Genomic DNA, 18,911 nt, shown 5'->3' with positions numbered 1-18,911 from the left:
AGAACAAAAGCAGGGCGGCTGGGAAGGCTCCCGAGGGAGGGAGAGGGGCAGGGCTGCCTGGACATGCTGGTCTCCGCGGGGAGCCGGTGCCACTGCAGGGGAGGGCAGGCAAGCTCATGCACGGGTTAGTGTCACAGCCAGAGCCCACCACCCCACGCAGAGTACCTTGGAATAACCTACTTGGAATTCTCAAATGCAGATAGGTCTTCTGCCCTGGGCTTGAGGCTAAACCAGCAAAATAAAACGAACAACAATAGTAGTCCTGTGCAATACGAGTGGGGCAGAGCTGTGCAGTCTGTGCTGCCCCGAGTGTGGGGCCGTTCAGCAGCTCCACAGAGGCAGAGCCTGGGGCTGGGGAAGAGTTGCTGCACTGCCATCCCATTCCCAGGGCCTCGTGTTTTCCCTGCCTTCACAATGGCAAAGACAAAAGCCCTGCTGACCTCCCGGGGCCAGGAACAGAGGCAGGCTGCAATTCCACTCTGATGTGCTCCACTAATAGACTGTTCCTTGGGCACCTTTGCCCCTCTGCTGAGGCACAGCCGGGCACAGCCTGAGCCCGCTCCGAAGGCAGGGCACAGGACAGCACTCAGCTTCAAAGGCAGGCAGGGTGACAGCCCCGTGACAGCCCTGACAGACACGGGAATGATGGCCCAGCCACCCTCTTTAAGGGAGACAAATGGGACCATCAGCTCTCTATGAACTGCTCTCTGTCAGAAGTGAAAATTTAGCAGCTTCTGTTTAAACCAAGGACTCAGAACACAGAGACAAATCCTACCCAAACCTACTGGGAGCAGAAACGCCTTCAGATTCTACAATGACAAAAGGGGCTGTGAAGATTTTTATTTTCTCTGCTCTGGTGTGACAGGAACCTGAATAGCTCCGGGCCAGCACGAGGAAAACGGAGAGTGAGCCCTGCTAGATTCATTTTCCTGCCCCAATTCAGTGATCACAAACTCCCAGCCACGAAAGTTGGCAAGAACTGGTATTTTCAAATCCTTTTAGACATAATTCTTGGTTGGGAGTAGTAAAGAGAGAAGGATTTGTTTTTAAAGCCTGGAGTTGTTACCACAGCCTGCATCCCGTGCCATATGGATTTCTAAATCCTTCCCAAGAACAGCTGGTAGCAGAAAGCCAGCCAGGAAAAGCCTTTGCAGGAAAAAAGCCTTTGCAGGTGAGTGGGGCTGACCACCACATCCCACCAAATCCATCAAGGATGTGCCCCCAGCCCCTCACCACAGAGCCCAGCTGGGAGAACAGCAGAGCACTGAGCCAAAGGAAAAAGATGAGATACAGCAATAAGGAAGGGGGGTTGTTGTGAGCTTTCAGGTGTGATCTCCTGGGCCAGCAGACCCGGCCAGCCTGAATTTATGGCTGAAGTTCCTCATTTCTGGAGGCAGGTGGTTCCTGGGTCCTCAGCACAGGGAGCAGAGGTCCCACCCCTGCCAGCAAAGGCTTCGTGTTAGTGACTGAAGCTGCACTACAGGTTTCTTGGGAGAGTTTAAAAGACAGGATGAGCTTTTGGCTTTTTCCACTGAGAGCCCATAAGTCTGGAGGATTTTTGCCCTCTTAATTCATCAGACAAGCTCAGGAAATGGCTGCAATAGGCAGGGAGGGCTTTTCCTGTTCCCTGGGGTAGCAGATCCCTTCCAACAACACCCCTGCACAGGTTCAGCAAGACCTCCAGCCCTGGAGACCTTCACATCCCTCCCCACAGCACTGGAGAGACCAGGCTGGGTCAGGACACGTCTAATGCAGGACCACCAGGAGCTGGAATTCTCAGTTCAAAGCTAAAAGCTGGGGAAAGAAGCCTAGATCCAACAGTTTTATTATGAGAAGTTGTGCAAAAGCTAACCCAAAGGGCAGGGTGATTTGGGGGTTGGTTTTAGGGGGTTTCAGCAGGGGAGATACAAACTGGAGGCCTCGGATACCTTTTTAATAGTGTTGTGCTTGCTGTTGCCTCGGCTGGCGTTCTCATTGTGCAATATATCCAGAGCTGTCTCCCTCTCCTTGAGCTTCAGTGCCTCAATTTCTGTCTTCAGCTCGTTCAGCTGCTCCTGGAGGTGTTTGCTCTTCTCCATGTACTCCACCCTAACACACACAGACAGCCCTGGGTTAGTGCTGACCAGCTGCACGTGGTGACCTGACACCTGGTTAACACAATTGTAACAGAAACACCTTTTCTTTGGGATTTCCAGTCTGTGGAACTGATCAGATCAGTTTATAGCACACAGTAAACTACTTCCAGCAATTATCTGTTCCTTATTAAAGAAGATCCAGACAGCCAAGCTAACAATAAAACTCTAAATTGCATTATTATACAAAATTAAACCCAAGCTGGAGCTGCTGGGTGGTATTTTAAGCCTCCTGATTTTCCAAGTGAAGCTGCCCCACAGCACAGGTTGGCACCACACCATGTCAGCCCACAAGACAGTGGTTTAAGCAGCTACTCAGGAAAGCTCCATTCCCCTGCACCCTCTCCCAAACCAGCTCCCCAACTCAAATCCATGCATCTTTCCAGTGAGGAAGGACCCTGATGTACCGACTTGTCATTTTTTACAGGGATTGAGCTTGTACACTGTGTGGGTGCAAGTGCTGTCCCCAAAATATCAGGTATCTGGTAGACACACAGCATCCCTGGCAGGGAGAAAGTGTCCCAAAAAACAGAAAGAAAGGTAAAAAACCCAACCCATTCCCAGGACTCAGCCTGAACTGCTTTCCACTGTGAAACAGCAAGTGGAAAAAAATCCCACCATGAGCCTCGTGCCTGTGATCGTACCCTGAGCCAGGTCTGAGGGACAGCAGAGGAACAGGAACCCTTTGGAATGCCAAAATTTCTAGTGAGGTTTGTCTCAGCACCCAGGGAAAGGGAACTGCCCTGGAGAAGTCAGGAAAAGCATCCTATTGCTTTCAGCACTTGGCAGAGCCAGCTCTCCCTGCTTAGGAGAGCAGGATGACCTAGTTAGCAACCTGGGTACAGAACCAGGAATTAGCCTGTTATTTTCAGCTTCTTTCTTTCTCCTTCTGGCTTTAGGAAAAGTTTTTAATCTCTGTCTCCAGCACAGAGGTCTGTGATTTCACACAGGAGAGGTCACTGAGCAGAGGCAAAATGAAGCACCCTCTGGGATCCAGGGGTGCTTCACTCCAGCCTTGGGAAGTTTTGGCCAGAGTGGGATGGCAGAGCCCTTGGAACTTTGATCCCCACCCCAATCGATGAACAAAACACATTATTACTACAGAGATTAAAATCTGATCTGCTTTGATTTCTGCTCAGTTGGTAATTTCGAAGGCTACACTCATACCCTCAGGAAAACACAAGATCAAAGCTCATAATCACATCCAAACTTGCTGGCAAACACTTTTTATATATAAACATGACACAGATTCCAAGGAAAAGGGGTTAAAGCCCTAATGCAGGACTGTAGCAGACACTGTGCTCACATTCCCAGTGCAGGAGCTCCAGCACCCACACTGCTGTTAACCCTTCCCACCCCCGTGGGCAATTCCAGCCTGAGCAGGAGCCACGAGGAGAGGAAGGGGCTGGAGCACCTGGGAGCAGGTGGGAGAGACACACCTGTGACACCACAGAGAATGGGCAACCAGGAGAATCACAGAATCCCTAAGGCTGGAAAAGTTCTCTGAGATCAGATCCAACCGTCCCCCAGCACTGCCAAGGCCGCCACTGACCATGTCCCCAAGTGCCACATCCACATGGTTTTAAATCCCTCCAGGGATGGGGACTGATCCCATCACTGCCCTGGGCAGCTGTGCCAGGGCCTGAACAACCTTCCAATGAAGAAATTTTTCCCAACATCCAACCTGCCCCTCCCCTGGCCCAGTCTGAGGCTGTTCCCTCTCCTCCTGTCCCTGTGCCCTGGAGCAGAGCCCGACCCCCCCTGGCTCCCCCCTCCTGGCAGGGATTGCAGAGCCAGAAGGTCCCCCCTGATCCTCCTTTTCTCCAAGTTGAGCCCCCCCCAGCTCCCTCAGCCCCTCCTGCTGCTCCAGCCCCTTCCCAGCTCCATTCCCTGCCCTGGACACGCTCCAGCCCCTCAGTGTCTCTCCTGTCTGAGGGGCCCAGAACTGCCCCAGGGCTGGAGGTGCCCCAGCAGTGCCAGCACAGGGACGGGCACTGCCCTGGCCCTGTGACACACCATGGCTGGCACAGCCCTGGGGCCACTGGCCTCTTGCCCACCTGGGCACACCTGGGCTGATGTCCAGCACAACCCCCAGGCCTGGCCTGGACACACGCCACGTACTTCTCCTTCTCGATTTCCATGGACAGCCTCTTCATGTCCGTGTCCTTGAAGTCGAAGGACAGGCTCTCACTGATGAGGTTGAAGCTTGGCAGGTCTGTGGGCAGCGCTGTCGTACTCGAGTTCATGGACTGCTGAGGAGAGAGCACAAATTCATCACCTTGGGCCACACAAATGTTGCTACAGACGAGGTAAAATCCGAGCAACGCAAGCCCAGTGTCCCAAGCACCAGCTCAGCCTTGCTCCACTCCCAGTTTGCTCCTCAGTTCAGAGCTATTGATCCCCTGGGACCCTGGTTCTTTGCAGTAATAAAGAGGAGACAAAACACCACCTGCCTTCAAAATCTATTGACAAAACTCAGTAAAATCGAGGTTTTATCACTGCTGTGCCACTTGGGAGTCATCTGACAGTTACTTAACATTAAATCAGGTTTCTAAAGTTCAAGCTGTGAACAGGGGCAATGCAAGGCCCTGTGTGACAGCAGAGTCCTGCACTCCACTGCTCCCCAAAGCAACGACCAACATGACCCCAAGGATGCCACTCCAGCCTGGTCCATGGGGATGCCCCAATGTGTTTTTACCTCCTCAGTAATTTACAGTTCCAGGTGTTTAGGAACTGCTAGATCCACCTGGAAATGCTGAAATAACACAGGGAATCACTCCTACCACACCTGAGCAAGGACTTGGGACTTTCTGCCTCCTGCAGAATGCTGTGACATTCCGGTTGACACACACTGCCAGGCCCTCAGACTTTATATTCCCACTAAAAAAAATGACCCTTCTTTCTCTCAGTCAAAAATTCTGTCACACCTCTAATAAATGGGCTCATTAGGAGGAGAGGAAAAGCCTAATGGAGTCATCGCTGTGCCGCTGTGGAACGCTGGATGAGGTGGCACACAGGGCACACGTCAAGGCTGGCACAGCAGCACCAGGTGGGGCTGAGTCACAGCTGCTGCCAGCCTGCTCAGCCCTCCTTTTGGGGTGTGAGAAGTCCAGCCCTGCATCCAAAGGGTCCCACACCCCCCTGCTACATACTCCTTGCTTTAAGGGATTCCTGCAATGGTAACAATGTGCCATACCAGGGAATGGCACTGCTGGGAAGCTGCTCCAACAAATGACATCTTGAGCTCTTCAGCTGGTTCTTTCCTTCCCTCATTTCTCCTGCTTGGGATACTCCAGGCACGGTTTGCAGCTCGGTCTGCTTCAACAAGCCCTGCTAGCACTGGGGTGACAGATTTACTCTGCACAATAACCTGGCTCTTCCCTCACCACCAGCCTGGAATTCACAAACAGCCAGGGCTCCTTCCTCGCTCGCTTTCACTGGACAAACCTTAAAGGGACAACATTTCATCCACCCGCAGAGCTGAACACAAACACCTCATGCAAACATAAACAAGGCAGCACCTAAAGCTGCACTTGGCCTGGCTGGAGCATTCCAGGTGAGTCAGGACCCACAGGACAAGGAAACTCAATTCTTTACTCCCTGCTGCTGCTAGCATGGAACACAACCACATTAATTCTGGAGCAGGTGCTGGAAGGGACAGCTCAGCCCCTAAATTCCAGTCTGGAAGGAAAGGGGACAGGTCTGCCAAAGCACTTAACTGATTTAAATACTTGCATCCCATTGACATTCAAGTCCCTTCCCTGTAAGGCACACAGGTGTTCCCAAAGCCCTTCCCACGTGAGGTTCTCCCGTCCCTGCCGTGCAGGGAGCCAGGAGCATCAGAGCCTGCTGGCCTTCAAACAACCTCTAGCTTGGTGTTGTTTTCATACCAAGCCTGCTGGGTTTTGTTTTAAAGCCCCACAAACAGCAGCACTAAGAGACGAGCAGGAGTTTCAGCTGCTGTTTGGAGACAGTTCATCAGAGTTGCTACAGTCACTTCCTTCCCTTCCCTCAGCACCGCTCTGTCATGGAGCAAGGAAAAACAGGTGGAGAAGTCCAAGAACAACAGGAGTGAGGAAGAGGAAGGAAAGAGTAAAGAAACAGCAGGTTGAGAGCTCTCAAAGGCACAGGCTTGGTATCTGGAGCAAAGCATTTCATGGAATGCTTTGGGTGGGAAGGGACCTCAAAGTCCATCCCGTTCCACCCCCTGCCATGGGCAGGGACACCTTCAACTGTCCCAGGGTGCTCCAAGCCCTGTCCAACCTGGTCTTGGACACTCCCAGGGATGGGGCAGCCACAGCTTCTCTGCCCAACCTGTGCCAGGGCCTGCCCACCCTCACAGCCAGGAATTCCTTCTCAATACCCCCTCTATCCTGCCCTCTGGCAGTGGGAAGCCATTCCCATTGTCCTGTCCCTCCATCCCTTGTCCCCAGTCCCTCTCTGGCTCTCCTGGAGCCCCTTCAGGCCCTGGAAGGGGCTCTCAGGTGTTCCTGGAGCCTTCTCTTCTCCAGGTGACCCCCTCAGCTCTCCCAGCCTGGCTCCAGAGCAGAGGGGCTCCATCCCTGGAGCATCTCCGGGGCCTCCTCTGGACTCTCCAGCAGCTCCACGTCCTTCCTGTCCTGGGCCCCCAGGGCTGGGGCAGCTCTGCAGGTGGGGTCTCACCTGGGGGGGCAGAGGGGCACAATCCCCTGCTGCACATTCCCTGCCATTTGCAGCTACCCTGGGCAGGTCTTGCAGCAGGTACAGGGATTTTTAATCCAGGGGCCATGGGGTGATAAAAGACATGGATCTTTTTCCGTATGTGTTTCCTCATCTGGAACAAACTGCATAGCCCTGTTACTGCATTACAGCAATTCCCTGCCATTAATAGAGGCAAGCACCAGGCTGACACAGCCATGGCTCTGGTCCCTCTGGGATACAGAGCGAGACACTGGACACGGAGCAGGCACCGAGCAAGTCAGGAGGTTTCCCCTGCAGGGAAAGCTCCTCCTGTTGCTGCCACTGCCTTTGCTTTGCTGCTCAAGAATTTGGGAAAGCCCAGAACAGCCACTCACTGCTTCCAAGGGACCAGAAGAGAGATGACTGCCTTTATCTGGCCAGGAGTGGCACCTGAAGGGCAATGAAGGAGGCAAAGAGCCGTCGCCAAGTCTGTAAGGAATGAATTGTTCTCCAAGCCCTGACGGCCCAGGACTCAGATCCACATCTTATTTCTCATGCATCACCTACCAGTGACATCATAAAAGCAGCCTGGGCTTCAAGGACTAAATAGGCACTGAAACAAGCTTTAAAGAACCAGGGTTGGAGACTGGAAAGTTAAAAAAAAAATATGTATTTTACTGTTTCTTGCCTTTGCTGCAGCACAGAGTAAAGTTAATGGTTGGACTTGATCCCTTAAAGGCCTTTCCAGACTAAATGGTTCTACATCCACTCACTCCCCTCTTCCTCTCCTGCTCTGGTTCTCCCCAGACGAAGTTCTGCTTAGCTCCCAGGGCCAGGGGGCAACACAGCACAAGTCCAATGTTACACCCTCTTTAAGGGATGGAGGAGCTGGAATCCTGCACCATTTGGAAGAGCTGCCATTTACCTGAGGGACATGGCCCCCCACAATCAGCTTTCCAAATGGTCCCTTCATGTTCTGGCAGGGGAGGAGGCTCACCCCAATCCAGGGAGATGTAACAGGGGATGTGGAAGAGCCCAGCAAGGTGCTGTCCCCTGGATATGGACATGTTGGTCACACCAGCCTCCTGCTGACCTTGGAAAACAACAGCCACCGAGTCCGAGCAACACAGGGAGAGGGGCAGGAGGAGCAGCAGTGGCACCAGGGGACCCTGCCACCAAAACGGGCAGGAAAAGGCACGTCCCTTCCCTCCTGGCACTGGCAGCCGTGTCTGGAAGGCCAAGGCTCTTTAGGGAAGGGAGAGGACACAGCCCCATGTGTCTGGAAGCGGCAGTTCTGGGTGAGCTGCCTCCAGGCAGATGCAGCTGGAGGGGCGGAGCTGAGCTCCAAGCAATCCCCCAACATTCCCACTGATGAGGCTTTAACTGCACAGGCTGGAACAGCCACCCAGCTGCTCCCCAGCACCAGGATTTCAGCAGGAGCTCGGGCTGCTTTTACTGAAGATGGGCACGGCAATATGAGAGAATGTGGACATGTAAGAGCTGCCCAAATTCCACACTGGGCCAGTGCAGCCACACAGCAGAATTCCAGTGAGGTCTGTGCAAAGTTAAACCCAGAATCAAAGAGCTGGTGCATCCCAGATTCCTAGTGAATTGTAAAATATGGAGCAGTCCAAAGCTGGGCTTTATTCAGCACTCACTTGACTGAGTGTCCCATGGCTGAGAGCACCTGATTATTTTCCACCGCTGTTATTTTTAACAGCTTCCAAACATTCTTGCAGGGAACCCCAGAGAACTGGGATGAAAAGTTACTTCATCTCAATCCCTCTCCAATCTGCTCCTATAAAGTCTCCAGAGAAGGAGGAAGGAGCCTGCAGGTGCAAACCCAAAGCTCAGTGCAGGGACAAACCCAAACTCAGTGCTGGCGGGTCTGTGGCTCCCACGAACGTCTGTCGAGCCTATTCCTGATGCTGCTGAGCAATTCCCTTTTCCCAGGCCAGCCAGGCAGCAGCTCTGGCAGGTGTGAGCTGCAGGGAGGGGGCACCTGATGGGGTCTGCAGGTACAATTAGGGAAGCAGAGGAGAGGAACTGCCAGACTGAGCAGAACAATGGTCATTCAGTCTGGCGTTTTGGCCCCGGCAGGAACTGGGACCAGATGCTGCAGAGGAAGGTGTGAAATCCTCTTAATGGGCAATTATGGAATAATTTCTCTTCAAGGAAGTTTTTTTCCAGCATATAAAAGTCCAGTTTATGCCCAAAGAATGAATTTAGAGGTTCTGAACAATGTTTATCCCACCTAACAAGAATAAGGACATACTTAGCCCTATTTTAAAGGCTATTGCTGAGCTGGTGCTCTCCACACGTGCTGGCAAAGCACAGCTCTGACATGGCTGTTAAATTGGTTTAAAATTTGCTGCTTTAATTTCACCAGCAGCTCCTTTGCTCTTGTTTGTAGCATGAGGTGGGTGGAAGAAAAAGAGCAAAGTGATGCTGTGCTGGATGAGGTGCTGGGACAAAAAGGGCAAGCACTGCTCAGGGATTCTGAGCAGCAATGAGACACCTCAGCCCCCTCCACGGATGGGATGGAGAATTCTTAGATGTGGAGGTAGGTATCTGGAGAATTCCATAGCCTCCAGGCTATGGAGAAGGGCATGTTTAGGGGCTGGGAACTGGGGAATATGCAATTCAGATCTCTCTCACTGTGTAGGATGACTTGCTGGTGATCTCCAGGAGCTTCTGCTTCGCTCTCCGCTCCGACTCACGAGCCTCCTGAAGGTCCTGCTTGAGCTGATCAGCCTCCTTTGCCCTGCAAAGACAAACAGCAACCAGCAAATATCACATTGGAGCTGAGAGGAACGAGCAGATGGAGAAGCAGGAGCACAGTGTAGGTGTGGAATAGGCTGAGAGTTGTCCCACAGCAAGACCTGAACTAAGAAACCATTTGAGGAGGGGAAGTGCCAGAGGCATTAATTAGCACACAAATCCATGGAAGGGCAGCTCCAAAATGGGCTCCATGTGAGCTTCAGTGAGGCCAAGGATGGGGAAGGGTGCTAGGACAGCAATTTTAGAACCAGGATTTACCCTCGAGGTTTAAGGAGCCCCCAGAAGGAGAAAGACAAAGGAGGGAAGGATTTCCTCTGCTGGACTGAGATTTGAGTGGAGACTTCACAAGACAGAGACCAAGGCAGGAAGAGAAGGACAAGGGCAGTGCTCATCCAAGCAGAAGGGCTGCCACCAGGCAGGCTCTCACACAGAAAGGAGTAATCAGTTGGAAGGGAACAAGACTGATCTTTTACTTTCTTGCTACCAAATGCACTGTGGGACCTGGGCTCAGGTGTCAAGAGGATGCAAACACCACTTTTAACAAGGAGCAAAGACTCTGAGAGCTGGGGAGAGCTCAGGGCTGATCTGGAACAGAGGTCATGGCTGGAAAGGAGAAGTGAACAACTGAAAGGGTAAGCAGAGCAACACAGAGAAAAGAGGGAATGTAGATCTGATATCCAGAGGAAAAACAAACCCCTGGTATTATTAATGCAGTCAAATACTTCGGGAAATGCAGAGGGGCTTGCAGAAAGCTGAGCTGGCTTTTGGAGAGGGAAGTCAGCTGGGTCACAGGGCCATTTGCTGTGTGGCAAGCCAAGGGCTCCCTGCACAGTCAGAGGGATGACTCTGGGCAGTGTGGGAAGCCAAGGGTTCCTGCACACTGTGAGAGGGATGACTCTGGGCAGTGTGGGGAGCTAAGGGCTCCTGTGCACTGTGAGAGGGATAACTCTGGCCAGAAGCCCCTCCCATCAGAGGGGCAACTCCAGGCAGGACCCCCCATCAGAGGGATAACTCCGGGCAGGAGCCCCTCCCAAGAGAGGGATAACTCCAGGCAGGACCCCCTCCCATCAGAGGGATAACTCCAGGCAGGAGCCCCTCCCATCGGAGGGATAACTCCGGGCAGGAGCCCCTCCCAGTGAAGACAGAAGCGGGTGGGAAGCAAAGCAGAGGCAGCTGGAAGGTTGTACCCTCTGACCTCCTCTCGGATTCCTCCGCCATTTTCAGGGCCAACATCTCTGCCTCCAGCACCTTCTGCTCCATCAGCCGCTTCTCCTCCTCCGTGCGGATGGCCGTGGCTTTGATCCGCTGCATCTCCTGCTCAGCCTCAGCTGCCTTCTGGGCCAGCAGCTTGGCCTCCTCCTCTGTGATCTGCGCCTTCTCGGCCAGCAGGTCTGCCGTCTCCTCCGACCTCATCTGCCATTCCGGGACACAAGGCCATTAGGCACAGGCAGTGCCTCCCAACGTGCCCACAGCCCCCGGAGCGGCCGACACGGTCCACAGGATCCTGCCCTGCCATGACAGCCTGCAGCCATCTGCACCCACGGCCTGGATGTGGCCAGGCTCTGCCCCAAATCCCCCCCTCTGTGCTCCTCCCAGGCAGCCCAGCAGGATGGATTAGCTCCATCCAGCCTCCTGCTCACTGTCCACTGGCAGCAGTTTAGGAGCAGCCACAGTGCACTTCCAAAAACATTTCTGTGGAGGGAACAGTGAGGAGCAGCTGCAGTGCCTCAGGAAACAGCCTCCCAGGGACCTACCAGAGCCTCGTTGGCCATTGTTGCCTCCTCCTTTAACTGCATCAGCCTCCTCTCCAGCTCATCCCTGGTCCTCTCAGCCTCTTCTCTCATTTGCTTCTCCCGCGCCAGGCGCTGCCGCTCCATCTGGGAAAAAGGGATTGGGGAAAGTGAGGGGGACAACATGCATTAGGAAGGCTTTGCAAGGATGAGAAAGGCTCACAGGTGGGGGTCAGAGCACAGGGCTGTGCTGCTGCCTCCTCTCCGCTAATGGACATGGGGGATGTCCCTGGATTGGGGTGACCTGATTGTAGAATAGAATCATGGAGTGACTTAGGTTGGAAAAGGCCTCCAAGATCATTGAATCAAACCACTTCCCCAGCACAGCCAAGGCCACCACATTAAAAATGTCATATCCACAAGATTTTAACATTTCCAGGGATGGTGATTCCACCACTGCCCTGGGCAGCCTGTTCGATGCCCCCTACTCCCTTGAAAAGTGCCATTCCAGAGACAATTCCCATCCTCTGATCAGGCTGTCACCCACAGTGTGGCCACATGAGCTCCTTGCAGGTGTTGGTGTCCCCTGACAGTGCCTCCTGTGCTGAGCCACAGGGCAGGCCTGGACAGCTGGGGCCCAGGACACCTCTGGAGTTCCTCACAGCAGGGCTGGGCTTAAGGGCTTGGCTTTGTCTGAAGCAGCAAAAAGCGCTTTTATTTGAAGGGCAGTCCGAGGGCATCCTCCACATTTGCCACACAGCCACAGAACGTGGCAGGGGGCTGAAGGACCTCTGGTCAGCCATCTAACCCAGCGTGCTGGAACCTTCCCTTCCACCCATTGAGAGGGAGGTCACACAGTGCACACACCTCTGGCAATTCCTGGAGATAATAAACCCTCTCCCTCCAGCTCAGTTTCCAGGAAACAACAACACTTCTCCACCGGGGGAAGAATCAAGCCAGCAGAATCTGCCAGCTCTTCCCAGAAGATGCAGAGAGTGTTGCTGTGCCCAAGGACTGCCTCTCCACTAGCCCAGGGCCCAAGGGAGCCATCAGGCTAATTAACACGCCTGGTTTATTCCCTCCAATCCCACAGGGATGGGGCATTATAAATATCCACACCACAGCCAGGACAGGAGACCTGCTGGGTTTAATAAGGGAAGGAAGTGTGAGAAGCCACATTTCTCTGCTCCTCAGACCCCAGCTGTGCTCTGAGAGCGGGACGCCCACTGCTCCAACCGTTCTGCTTCCTTCTATTAAAGGTTCCCCTCATTAATTATCACTATAATCTGCATCCCGCTCAGGACTTCCATTAACAAGAATTCCTGATATAAAAGGATTATCTGAAACCAGTTAACAGCTGGGGATGCTGGGGAGGGAGGAGGGAGCAGGGGAGATGGTGGCTCGCTCTGCAGAGGGCAGGCAGCCCAAACAGGAGCCTGGCCTTTCCCGTGGAGTCCAAGTGCTCTGGATTCAGGAGCTGTTCATGTGAAGAGATAAGTTGCTGCTCCCTCAGCTCTCACAGCACCCCAAAAAAGCACAGGATCTCAGGTCTTGATGGTGATATCCAAATACACCAAAAACTCACAGGACTGGAAAACGTAAAGACCCTTGGAAAAAGCCCTCTGAGTCCAACCATAACCCACAACCACTGTGTACTCACAGAACCATATCCCCAAGTGCCACATCCACTTGTGACTCCACCACTCCCCTGGGCAGTGGTGCTGCGTTGGTGGTTGGCCTTGGTGACCTTAAAAGTCCTTTCCAAACTTAGTGACTGTAATGCCAACTCCTTACTGAGGAGAGGAATCCCTGTGGGAAGCAAGAAGCTCCCCTTCCCCAGATGATCCTTGTGGGTCCCTTCCAACTCAATATAGTCTGTGATTCTGTGACTCTGTGAGGGGCTGGCCTGGTTACCCTTGTAGTGACTCCCATCCTGTCCCCTCCTGCCACCCCACAGGCTGCAGGAGGGAGAACTGCTTTGAGAGGTGCCTGAAGGACAAGCCAATCTCATCCCCAGGCCAGCTGAGCACCTCAACACCGAGCCCAGCACCTCAGGAGGTGCCTGAAGGACAAGCCAATCTCATCCCCAGGCCAGCTGAGCACCTCAACACCGAGCCCAGCACCTCAGGAGGTGCCTAAAGGACAAGGCACACCCACCTCCAGGCCAGCTGAGCACCTCAACACCACACAAACCCCTCTGTGGACTCAAACCCAACAACGTATCAGACCAGCGAGCGTGAGACCCTCCTGGTGCAGGAGCTGCTCCGGTTTCTCCTGCTCCCCTCTCCTGGCTTCACTAAGGGCCATTTATATTCCAAGCACCAGTGCCCAGATTAGCTGTGTGGGTTTCAGTGAGTAGAAAAGGTCTACGAGCAGAAAACAATGATTCATACAATTCAATTTGCTGATCTCTGCTCATCGGCCACACGCCACTGGCTGCGCCGCTGACCCGCGGCACGGAGAGGAGCCCAGCCTGGAATTAACATGCAGGCTGCACGCCCCGGAATGCTGCTCTGCATTCCATCAGCCTGCAATTAGAGGAGGAGGAGAAGAGCCACGGCAAGGCTCAGCTCCCCCCCGCAGCCCCTGCTTTAAGGACAAGCAACTTCCCCAACATATGTTTTTCTGGCAGGAAAACACTTGTAGACACCCAGAGCAGCTTTTCCCTCCTGTCCTCCCAGTTCTGTTCCCAGGTTATGGGATGGACTCAGGGTGCCATCAAGCTGCAGAGCCAAGCTGAGAACGACTGATGAGTTGGGAGCAGGCTACTGAAAAATGTTCATTTGGGCCTTCCCTCAAAGCTGCTTTGATGTTGTTTCTTCCCAAGTTCATTTGCACTCCTGATTTTGGCTCACCAGTGATGGAACATGTGGCTCACCTGCTTCCTGGCCTTCTCCTCCCTGGCCTGTGCTTTCATCTGCTGCACCTCCAACGAGTCTGCCTTCCTCCTCCTCATGAAGAGGTCGTGGTTGCCAATACACAGCTGAAGGATCTATTCCAGCCAGGGGTGAAGAGCGGAGAGAAACAGCTGTACACGTGATGACGAGGAGGTGGTTTGTATTCTTGCCACACAAGACCCCTGGAATTGCTTTGATTTGGTGCTTGTTAGTGCTTCCACCCACTGCTCTCCAACCCTGCGAGCTCTCACAGCCACAGGAGGGGCAGGGAGCCAAGTGCCCCCAAACACCAGCTCCTGGGGAGCAGCTCTCTGCAGAGACCAATTTCCTGCACCTCCAGCACAGCACAGGTCTGGCATGTTTTATACCCACCCCAAAAAGGCAAAAAATGAAATAAAAACTTCTACAGCTCTGCCTGGTTCCCTGGTTCTCACTAAACCCCTTCTTTAGGTTCAAGATGAACTTGCACCTCCTCCCAGCTGCAGGTTTAAAGCATTGGGATTAAAAAGGGAATTAAAAAAAGGAGGAAAACAACTTTCCATCTTGTGCAAACAGAAGACTCATCAAAAACCTCCTTGGACATCTTCAGATCCCTTTGCTGAAAGGTTTTGAATTCCCTCTGGTAAGGACAGGGGAGGTGGCAGTGCCAGAGAAGAGTTAGCACAGAGTGGGTACACAGAGGAGGAAAGCTTATTTTGGCAATAAAAGCAGAGTTCTATACTAAGATGCTTTGCTAAAGGACTGATCCACATGCTCTTCTTCCATTTCATAGAATCCTAAAACAGTTTGGGTGGGAAGGGACATTAAAGATCATTGTGTCCGACCCCCTGCCATGGGCAGGGACACCTTCCACCAGCCCAGGGTGCTCCAAGCTCTGTCCAGCCTGACCTGGGACACTCCCAGGGATGGGGCAGTCACAACCCAAATCACAAATGACATTTCCCAAGCCTCCAATGACTTCCTCGGAGTCAGAGGAGTTTCAGCACAGAGAAGCTGGTGAGTGCAGTGAGTGACTTCCTACAGCCCATGAGGCACAGCACAACCCACAACCAGGACAGCAAAGGCCCCTGTGTGACAACAACAGATCCAAGCCCACAACACCAGCTACAGCTGGTCCCTAACGTGGATGCTGAACCCAGTGTAGCCCCCTCCATCCCTGGACAAGAGGAGTGTCCTCAGAGGGGATCACCCTGGAAGAGCCAGGACTCTGATAAGCCTCCCAAAACAGGGAAAGCTACAACACAGGGAGGATGGCAAAGATCCACAGGGAAGAAAGGATCTGAGCAAAGCTGAGGGTGACAACTAAAGTTGTACTATGTGAGCTGTAACCCCAGAGCTCAGAAAGGGAGCACAAAAACAGCAGAGAGGGGAGAGGTTCTGTGAAGAAGCTTAACCTGAGCCTTCCCCTTATTTCCTAGAGCAAGTAGCAAGTGCTACACCCGATCACAGCTCCAGCAGCTCCCTCTCAAAGGAAAAGCCCCTGAGCTCGTTGTCTCACACTCTGCAGAACCCACTGCTGCAGGCAGCAAAAATGACTGTACACTTACCAGCTTATTCACACGCAGCTTTGATGAATTGAATTTAAAAACATCAATCTTTTTGTCCAATGGCTTAATCGTAAACTGAAAAGGAAAAAATAAAGAAGGAGAGAGTTATCAGAGAGTGGTACATTTAATGAAAAGGCAGCTATAAAATTCTTGCTGAGAGCTCTGGCTCAGAGGAGGCCAGCAGGGTCAGACACGCACGGCTCGGAGCCGTCCCCGTGGCTCGGAGCCAGGAGAGAGGACTCGCATCAGAAGCAGCCAAGGAGACAACTGTTCCTCCAGCTACAGAAACGTGGGGACCCTGTGTCCTCTGCAGAGCACCTTGCAGAGCTGGCCAGGCACACCAGGCAGGGCGCTGCTCTCCTGGAGAACCCACTGCAGGGACACAGGATGCTTCTAAAGGGAGGAAGAACCTGCTCAGCTGCACAGTGGACCACAGAAACATGGAATTGTTAAGGATGGAAAAGACTTTGAAGATCGAGTTCAACTGTCCAACAGCTCCACTTGTTCACCACTAAATCACATTCTCAAGTGCCACATCCACATGTATTTTGAACACTTCCAGGGAAGGTGACTCCACCACTGCCCTGGGCAGCTCGTTTCAACATCTGACCAATCTTTCAGTGAAGAAATTTTGCCTAATATCATAGAATGGATTGGGTTGGAAAAGACCTCTGAGATCATCCAGTCCAACCCTTGGACCAACTCCAGTCACTTTACCAGATCATGGCACTCAGTGCCACGGCCAAGCTCAGCTGAAAAACCTCCAGGGATGGGGAATCCACCCCCTCTCTGGGCAGCCCATTCCAATGCCTGAGCACTCTCTCTGCAAAGAAGTTTATTCTGCTCTCCAACTTCAATTTCCCCTGGCAGAGCTTGAGCCCATCGTGCCCCCTTGTCCTATTGCTGAGTGCCTGGGAGAAGAGACCAACCCCCACCTGGCCACAACTTCCCTTCAGGCACTTCCAGACAGTGCTGAGGTCACCTCTGAGCCTCCTCTTCTCCAGGTTGAACACCCCCAGCTCCCTCAGCCTCTTCCCCACAGCACTTGTGCTCCAGTCCCTTCTCCAGCCTTGTCCAACTTGAACCTGGCACAACTTGAGGCTGTTTCATCTCAGCCTGTCCCTTTTTACCTGGAGAAGAGCCCGACCCCCACCTGCCTCCACCCTCCTGCCAGGGAGTTGAAAGGGCATGAGAGCTGCATAAGGAGCACAACAAAGAGCTGCTGCCCTTCCCACTGACACCTTGTAAGAATTCCTCAGGAGGATTTCCCATGCATTTTCTTCTCCAGAACTCAGCTGTGTCACGAGACTTCTCCACAATTCCAAACGTTATTCCCAGACTTTAACTTGTATTTACACTCTGTGTGCCAAGCAAACAGCACTATCCATGGCCTGAATTCCCCCTCTCCAAGAGCTCTCCCACAGCAGGTCTCTGGAGAGGACAAAGGTGGCATCAACAGCCTTTAGAGATTCAGTAAGACAACCCTGGATGGAGAGAAGTCTCTGCACTAACGAAAGGGCACTTGAAGAGATGGAGTGCTCTGCAAAATGGCATTTTTTAGGAGACATGCACATATTCCATCACTCCCCCACACTGCACAGGGAGCTGAGGAGCTGGAGCAGAGTGTGTCCATTAGCACAGGGAGATTTGTCATACCCTGCCCTGCCTGCAAAGGGCTCTGAGAGCTTGTCCTGGCACCACTTGGCTCTGTCAGTTTAAGAGCCAATCCTTTAAGATTTTCACACAGGCAGACATGCATGGATGTCCCTGGATTTGGGCTCTGGCAGAACCCCCACCAGTCATCGAGAGCTGCAGCAGAAATTTGCCAGGAGAGGAATTTCAGCTCCATGTGAACAGGGAGTCTTTGTTAGGAGGAACAAACCCCTCCGTGGTGTCCGAGCTGTCATTCCCATCCGATTACAGAGATGACTGACCTGATGGAAGAGATCCATCCTTTTCCCCCAGAGAAAGCTCTGTTACAGCCTTGTGGCAAGGCCTGGTTATGGAGGGGTCAGTCCCTGGATTTTGGAGGCTTCCCAGGCAGGGAATCTTTGGAAGTCACTCAGTGCTGGGCTGTTGGCAGAGTCGTGAAGCTCTTTAAGGAGTAAAGCAAGTGAGGAGAATTCCAGCACGGCTTTACTGCTTATAAAACTTCACAAGACATGCAATAAACGCAGCTGATGAGAAACCTTTAGCTGCTGCCCTGATCGATATCATGTTTAGATTAGAAAACTCTTTTTAATTAAGAAGTTAATTCTCTTCCTTACCATGAAGGCAGCTGCTTTCTTTGAGCAGCTCTCAGACTGAAAATGGAGCTGCTCAGTCCCAGTTGCACTGCTGTTCTCACCAGGTTTGGGGGCCAACAATTCCAAAGACCCATGTTTAGACTCTGGGCTTAAATTACTCAACTTCCTAAAAAGATTCCAGCTGTTGTGCCAAGCCCAAGAGTCTGAAACTCCATATGATGTAATGAGATGGCAAGAGCTCTTCTCCCCAGGAATACACCTCCCTGTATTCCATAATACAGAATGTATCCACAGTCATAAATACTGTAATATATTCAGCAAAGCAGAGATTTTAACTTCTGAACTCTGATATTTGGGCTAAGCACATCAACAGCAATTTTGGGTTTTTGAAAAGATTACATGGAGGTTGGAACATAGTCTGAAACCAAAGAGCAGAACAGCTCCCAGGTGACCCCTTGCACGCCCACTCCTGCAAGGCTTCAGGAAGGCTTGGAATTAAGGTCTCAGCTGGAGCAGCTGAGCTGCCCTTAGCTGAGCTAGTGAGAGCAAGCACAGCAGACAGAGAAGCCAAAAGAAACCATTTTAAATCCCAATTGTGCTCTTACTGCTCCAAGGGAAGGGAGGAGACACATCCATACCTCTTTATCGCTGTACGAGATATTCCGGATCTCATTCCACGGGAAGGAGATTTTAGGGGTCAACCTGTTGTCTGGGTCATAAATGTGTAGCCCCAAGGCATCAACTCCTAGGAGCAGTTCTGTGCCCTTTTTATTCTAGGGGAGGAAAGAAAAGAGCAGAAATCCCTTTTATCCCACTGAGGGGGCGAGACATGAACCACTGTCACCAGCATGGCCCGGCCCCAGGCAGTGACCCAGCACGGGGTGCCAGGACCTGCTGTCCCCCCACAGCCAGGCTGGGG

The 18,911-nt window shown here is 52.6% G+C and overlaps 1 protein-coding gene across 5 annotated transcripts in view; it reads right to left on the bottom strand.

The window, feature by feature from the left end:
- Nucleotides 1-18,911, bottom strand: part of NF2 (NF2, moesin-ezrin-radixin like (MERLIN) tumor suppressor) — a 56,026-nt gene that overhangs the window by 10,152 nt on the left and 26,963 nt on the right. For 2 of the 5 annotated variants that reach the window (XM_071571799.1, XM_071571803.1), the window contains 8 exons: nucleotides 18,631-18,765; nucleotides 15,747-15,821; nucleotides 14,181-14,294; nucleotides 11,327-11,449; nucleotides 10,768-10,985; nucleotides 9,450-9,555; nucleotides 4,254-4,384; nucleotides 1,929-2,088 (listed from right to left, as the gene is read on the bottom strand). In XM_071571799.1, the coding sequence (XP_071427900.1) occupies nucleotides 1,929-2,088; nucleotides 4,254-4,384; nucleotides 9,450-9,555; nucleotides 10,768-10,985; nucleotides 11,327-11,449; nucleotides 14,181-14,294; nucleotides 15,747-15,821; nucleotides 18,631-18,765 (1,062 nt within the window). Of the gene's footprint in view, nucleotides 1-180; nucleotides 226-1,928; nucleotides 2,089-4,253; nucleotides 4,385-9,449; nucleotides 9,556-10,767; nucleotides 10,986-11,326; nucleotides 11,450-14,180; nucleotides 14,295-15,746; nucleotides 15,822-18,630; nucleotides 18,766-18,911 lie in introns of all 5 variants that reach the window. The other 3 variants (XM_071571801.1, XM_071571802.1, XM_071571800.1) reach the window with 3 other exon arrangements.

The sequence above is a fragment of the Pithys albifrons genome, chromosome 17, assembly GCF_047495875.1.
Source record: "Pithys albifrons albifrons isolate INPA30051 chromosome 17, PitAlb_v1, whole genome shotgun sequence".
Lineage (NCBI taxonomy): Eukaryota > Metazoa > Chordata > Aves > Passeriformes > Thamnophilidae > Pithys > Pithys albifrons.
This window is presented reverse-complemented; position numbering and strand designations above follow the sequence as displayed.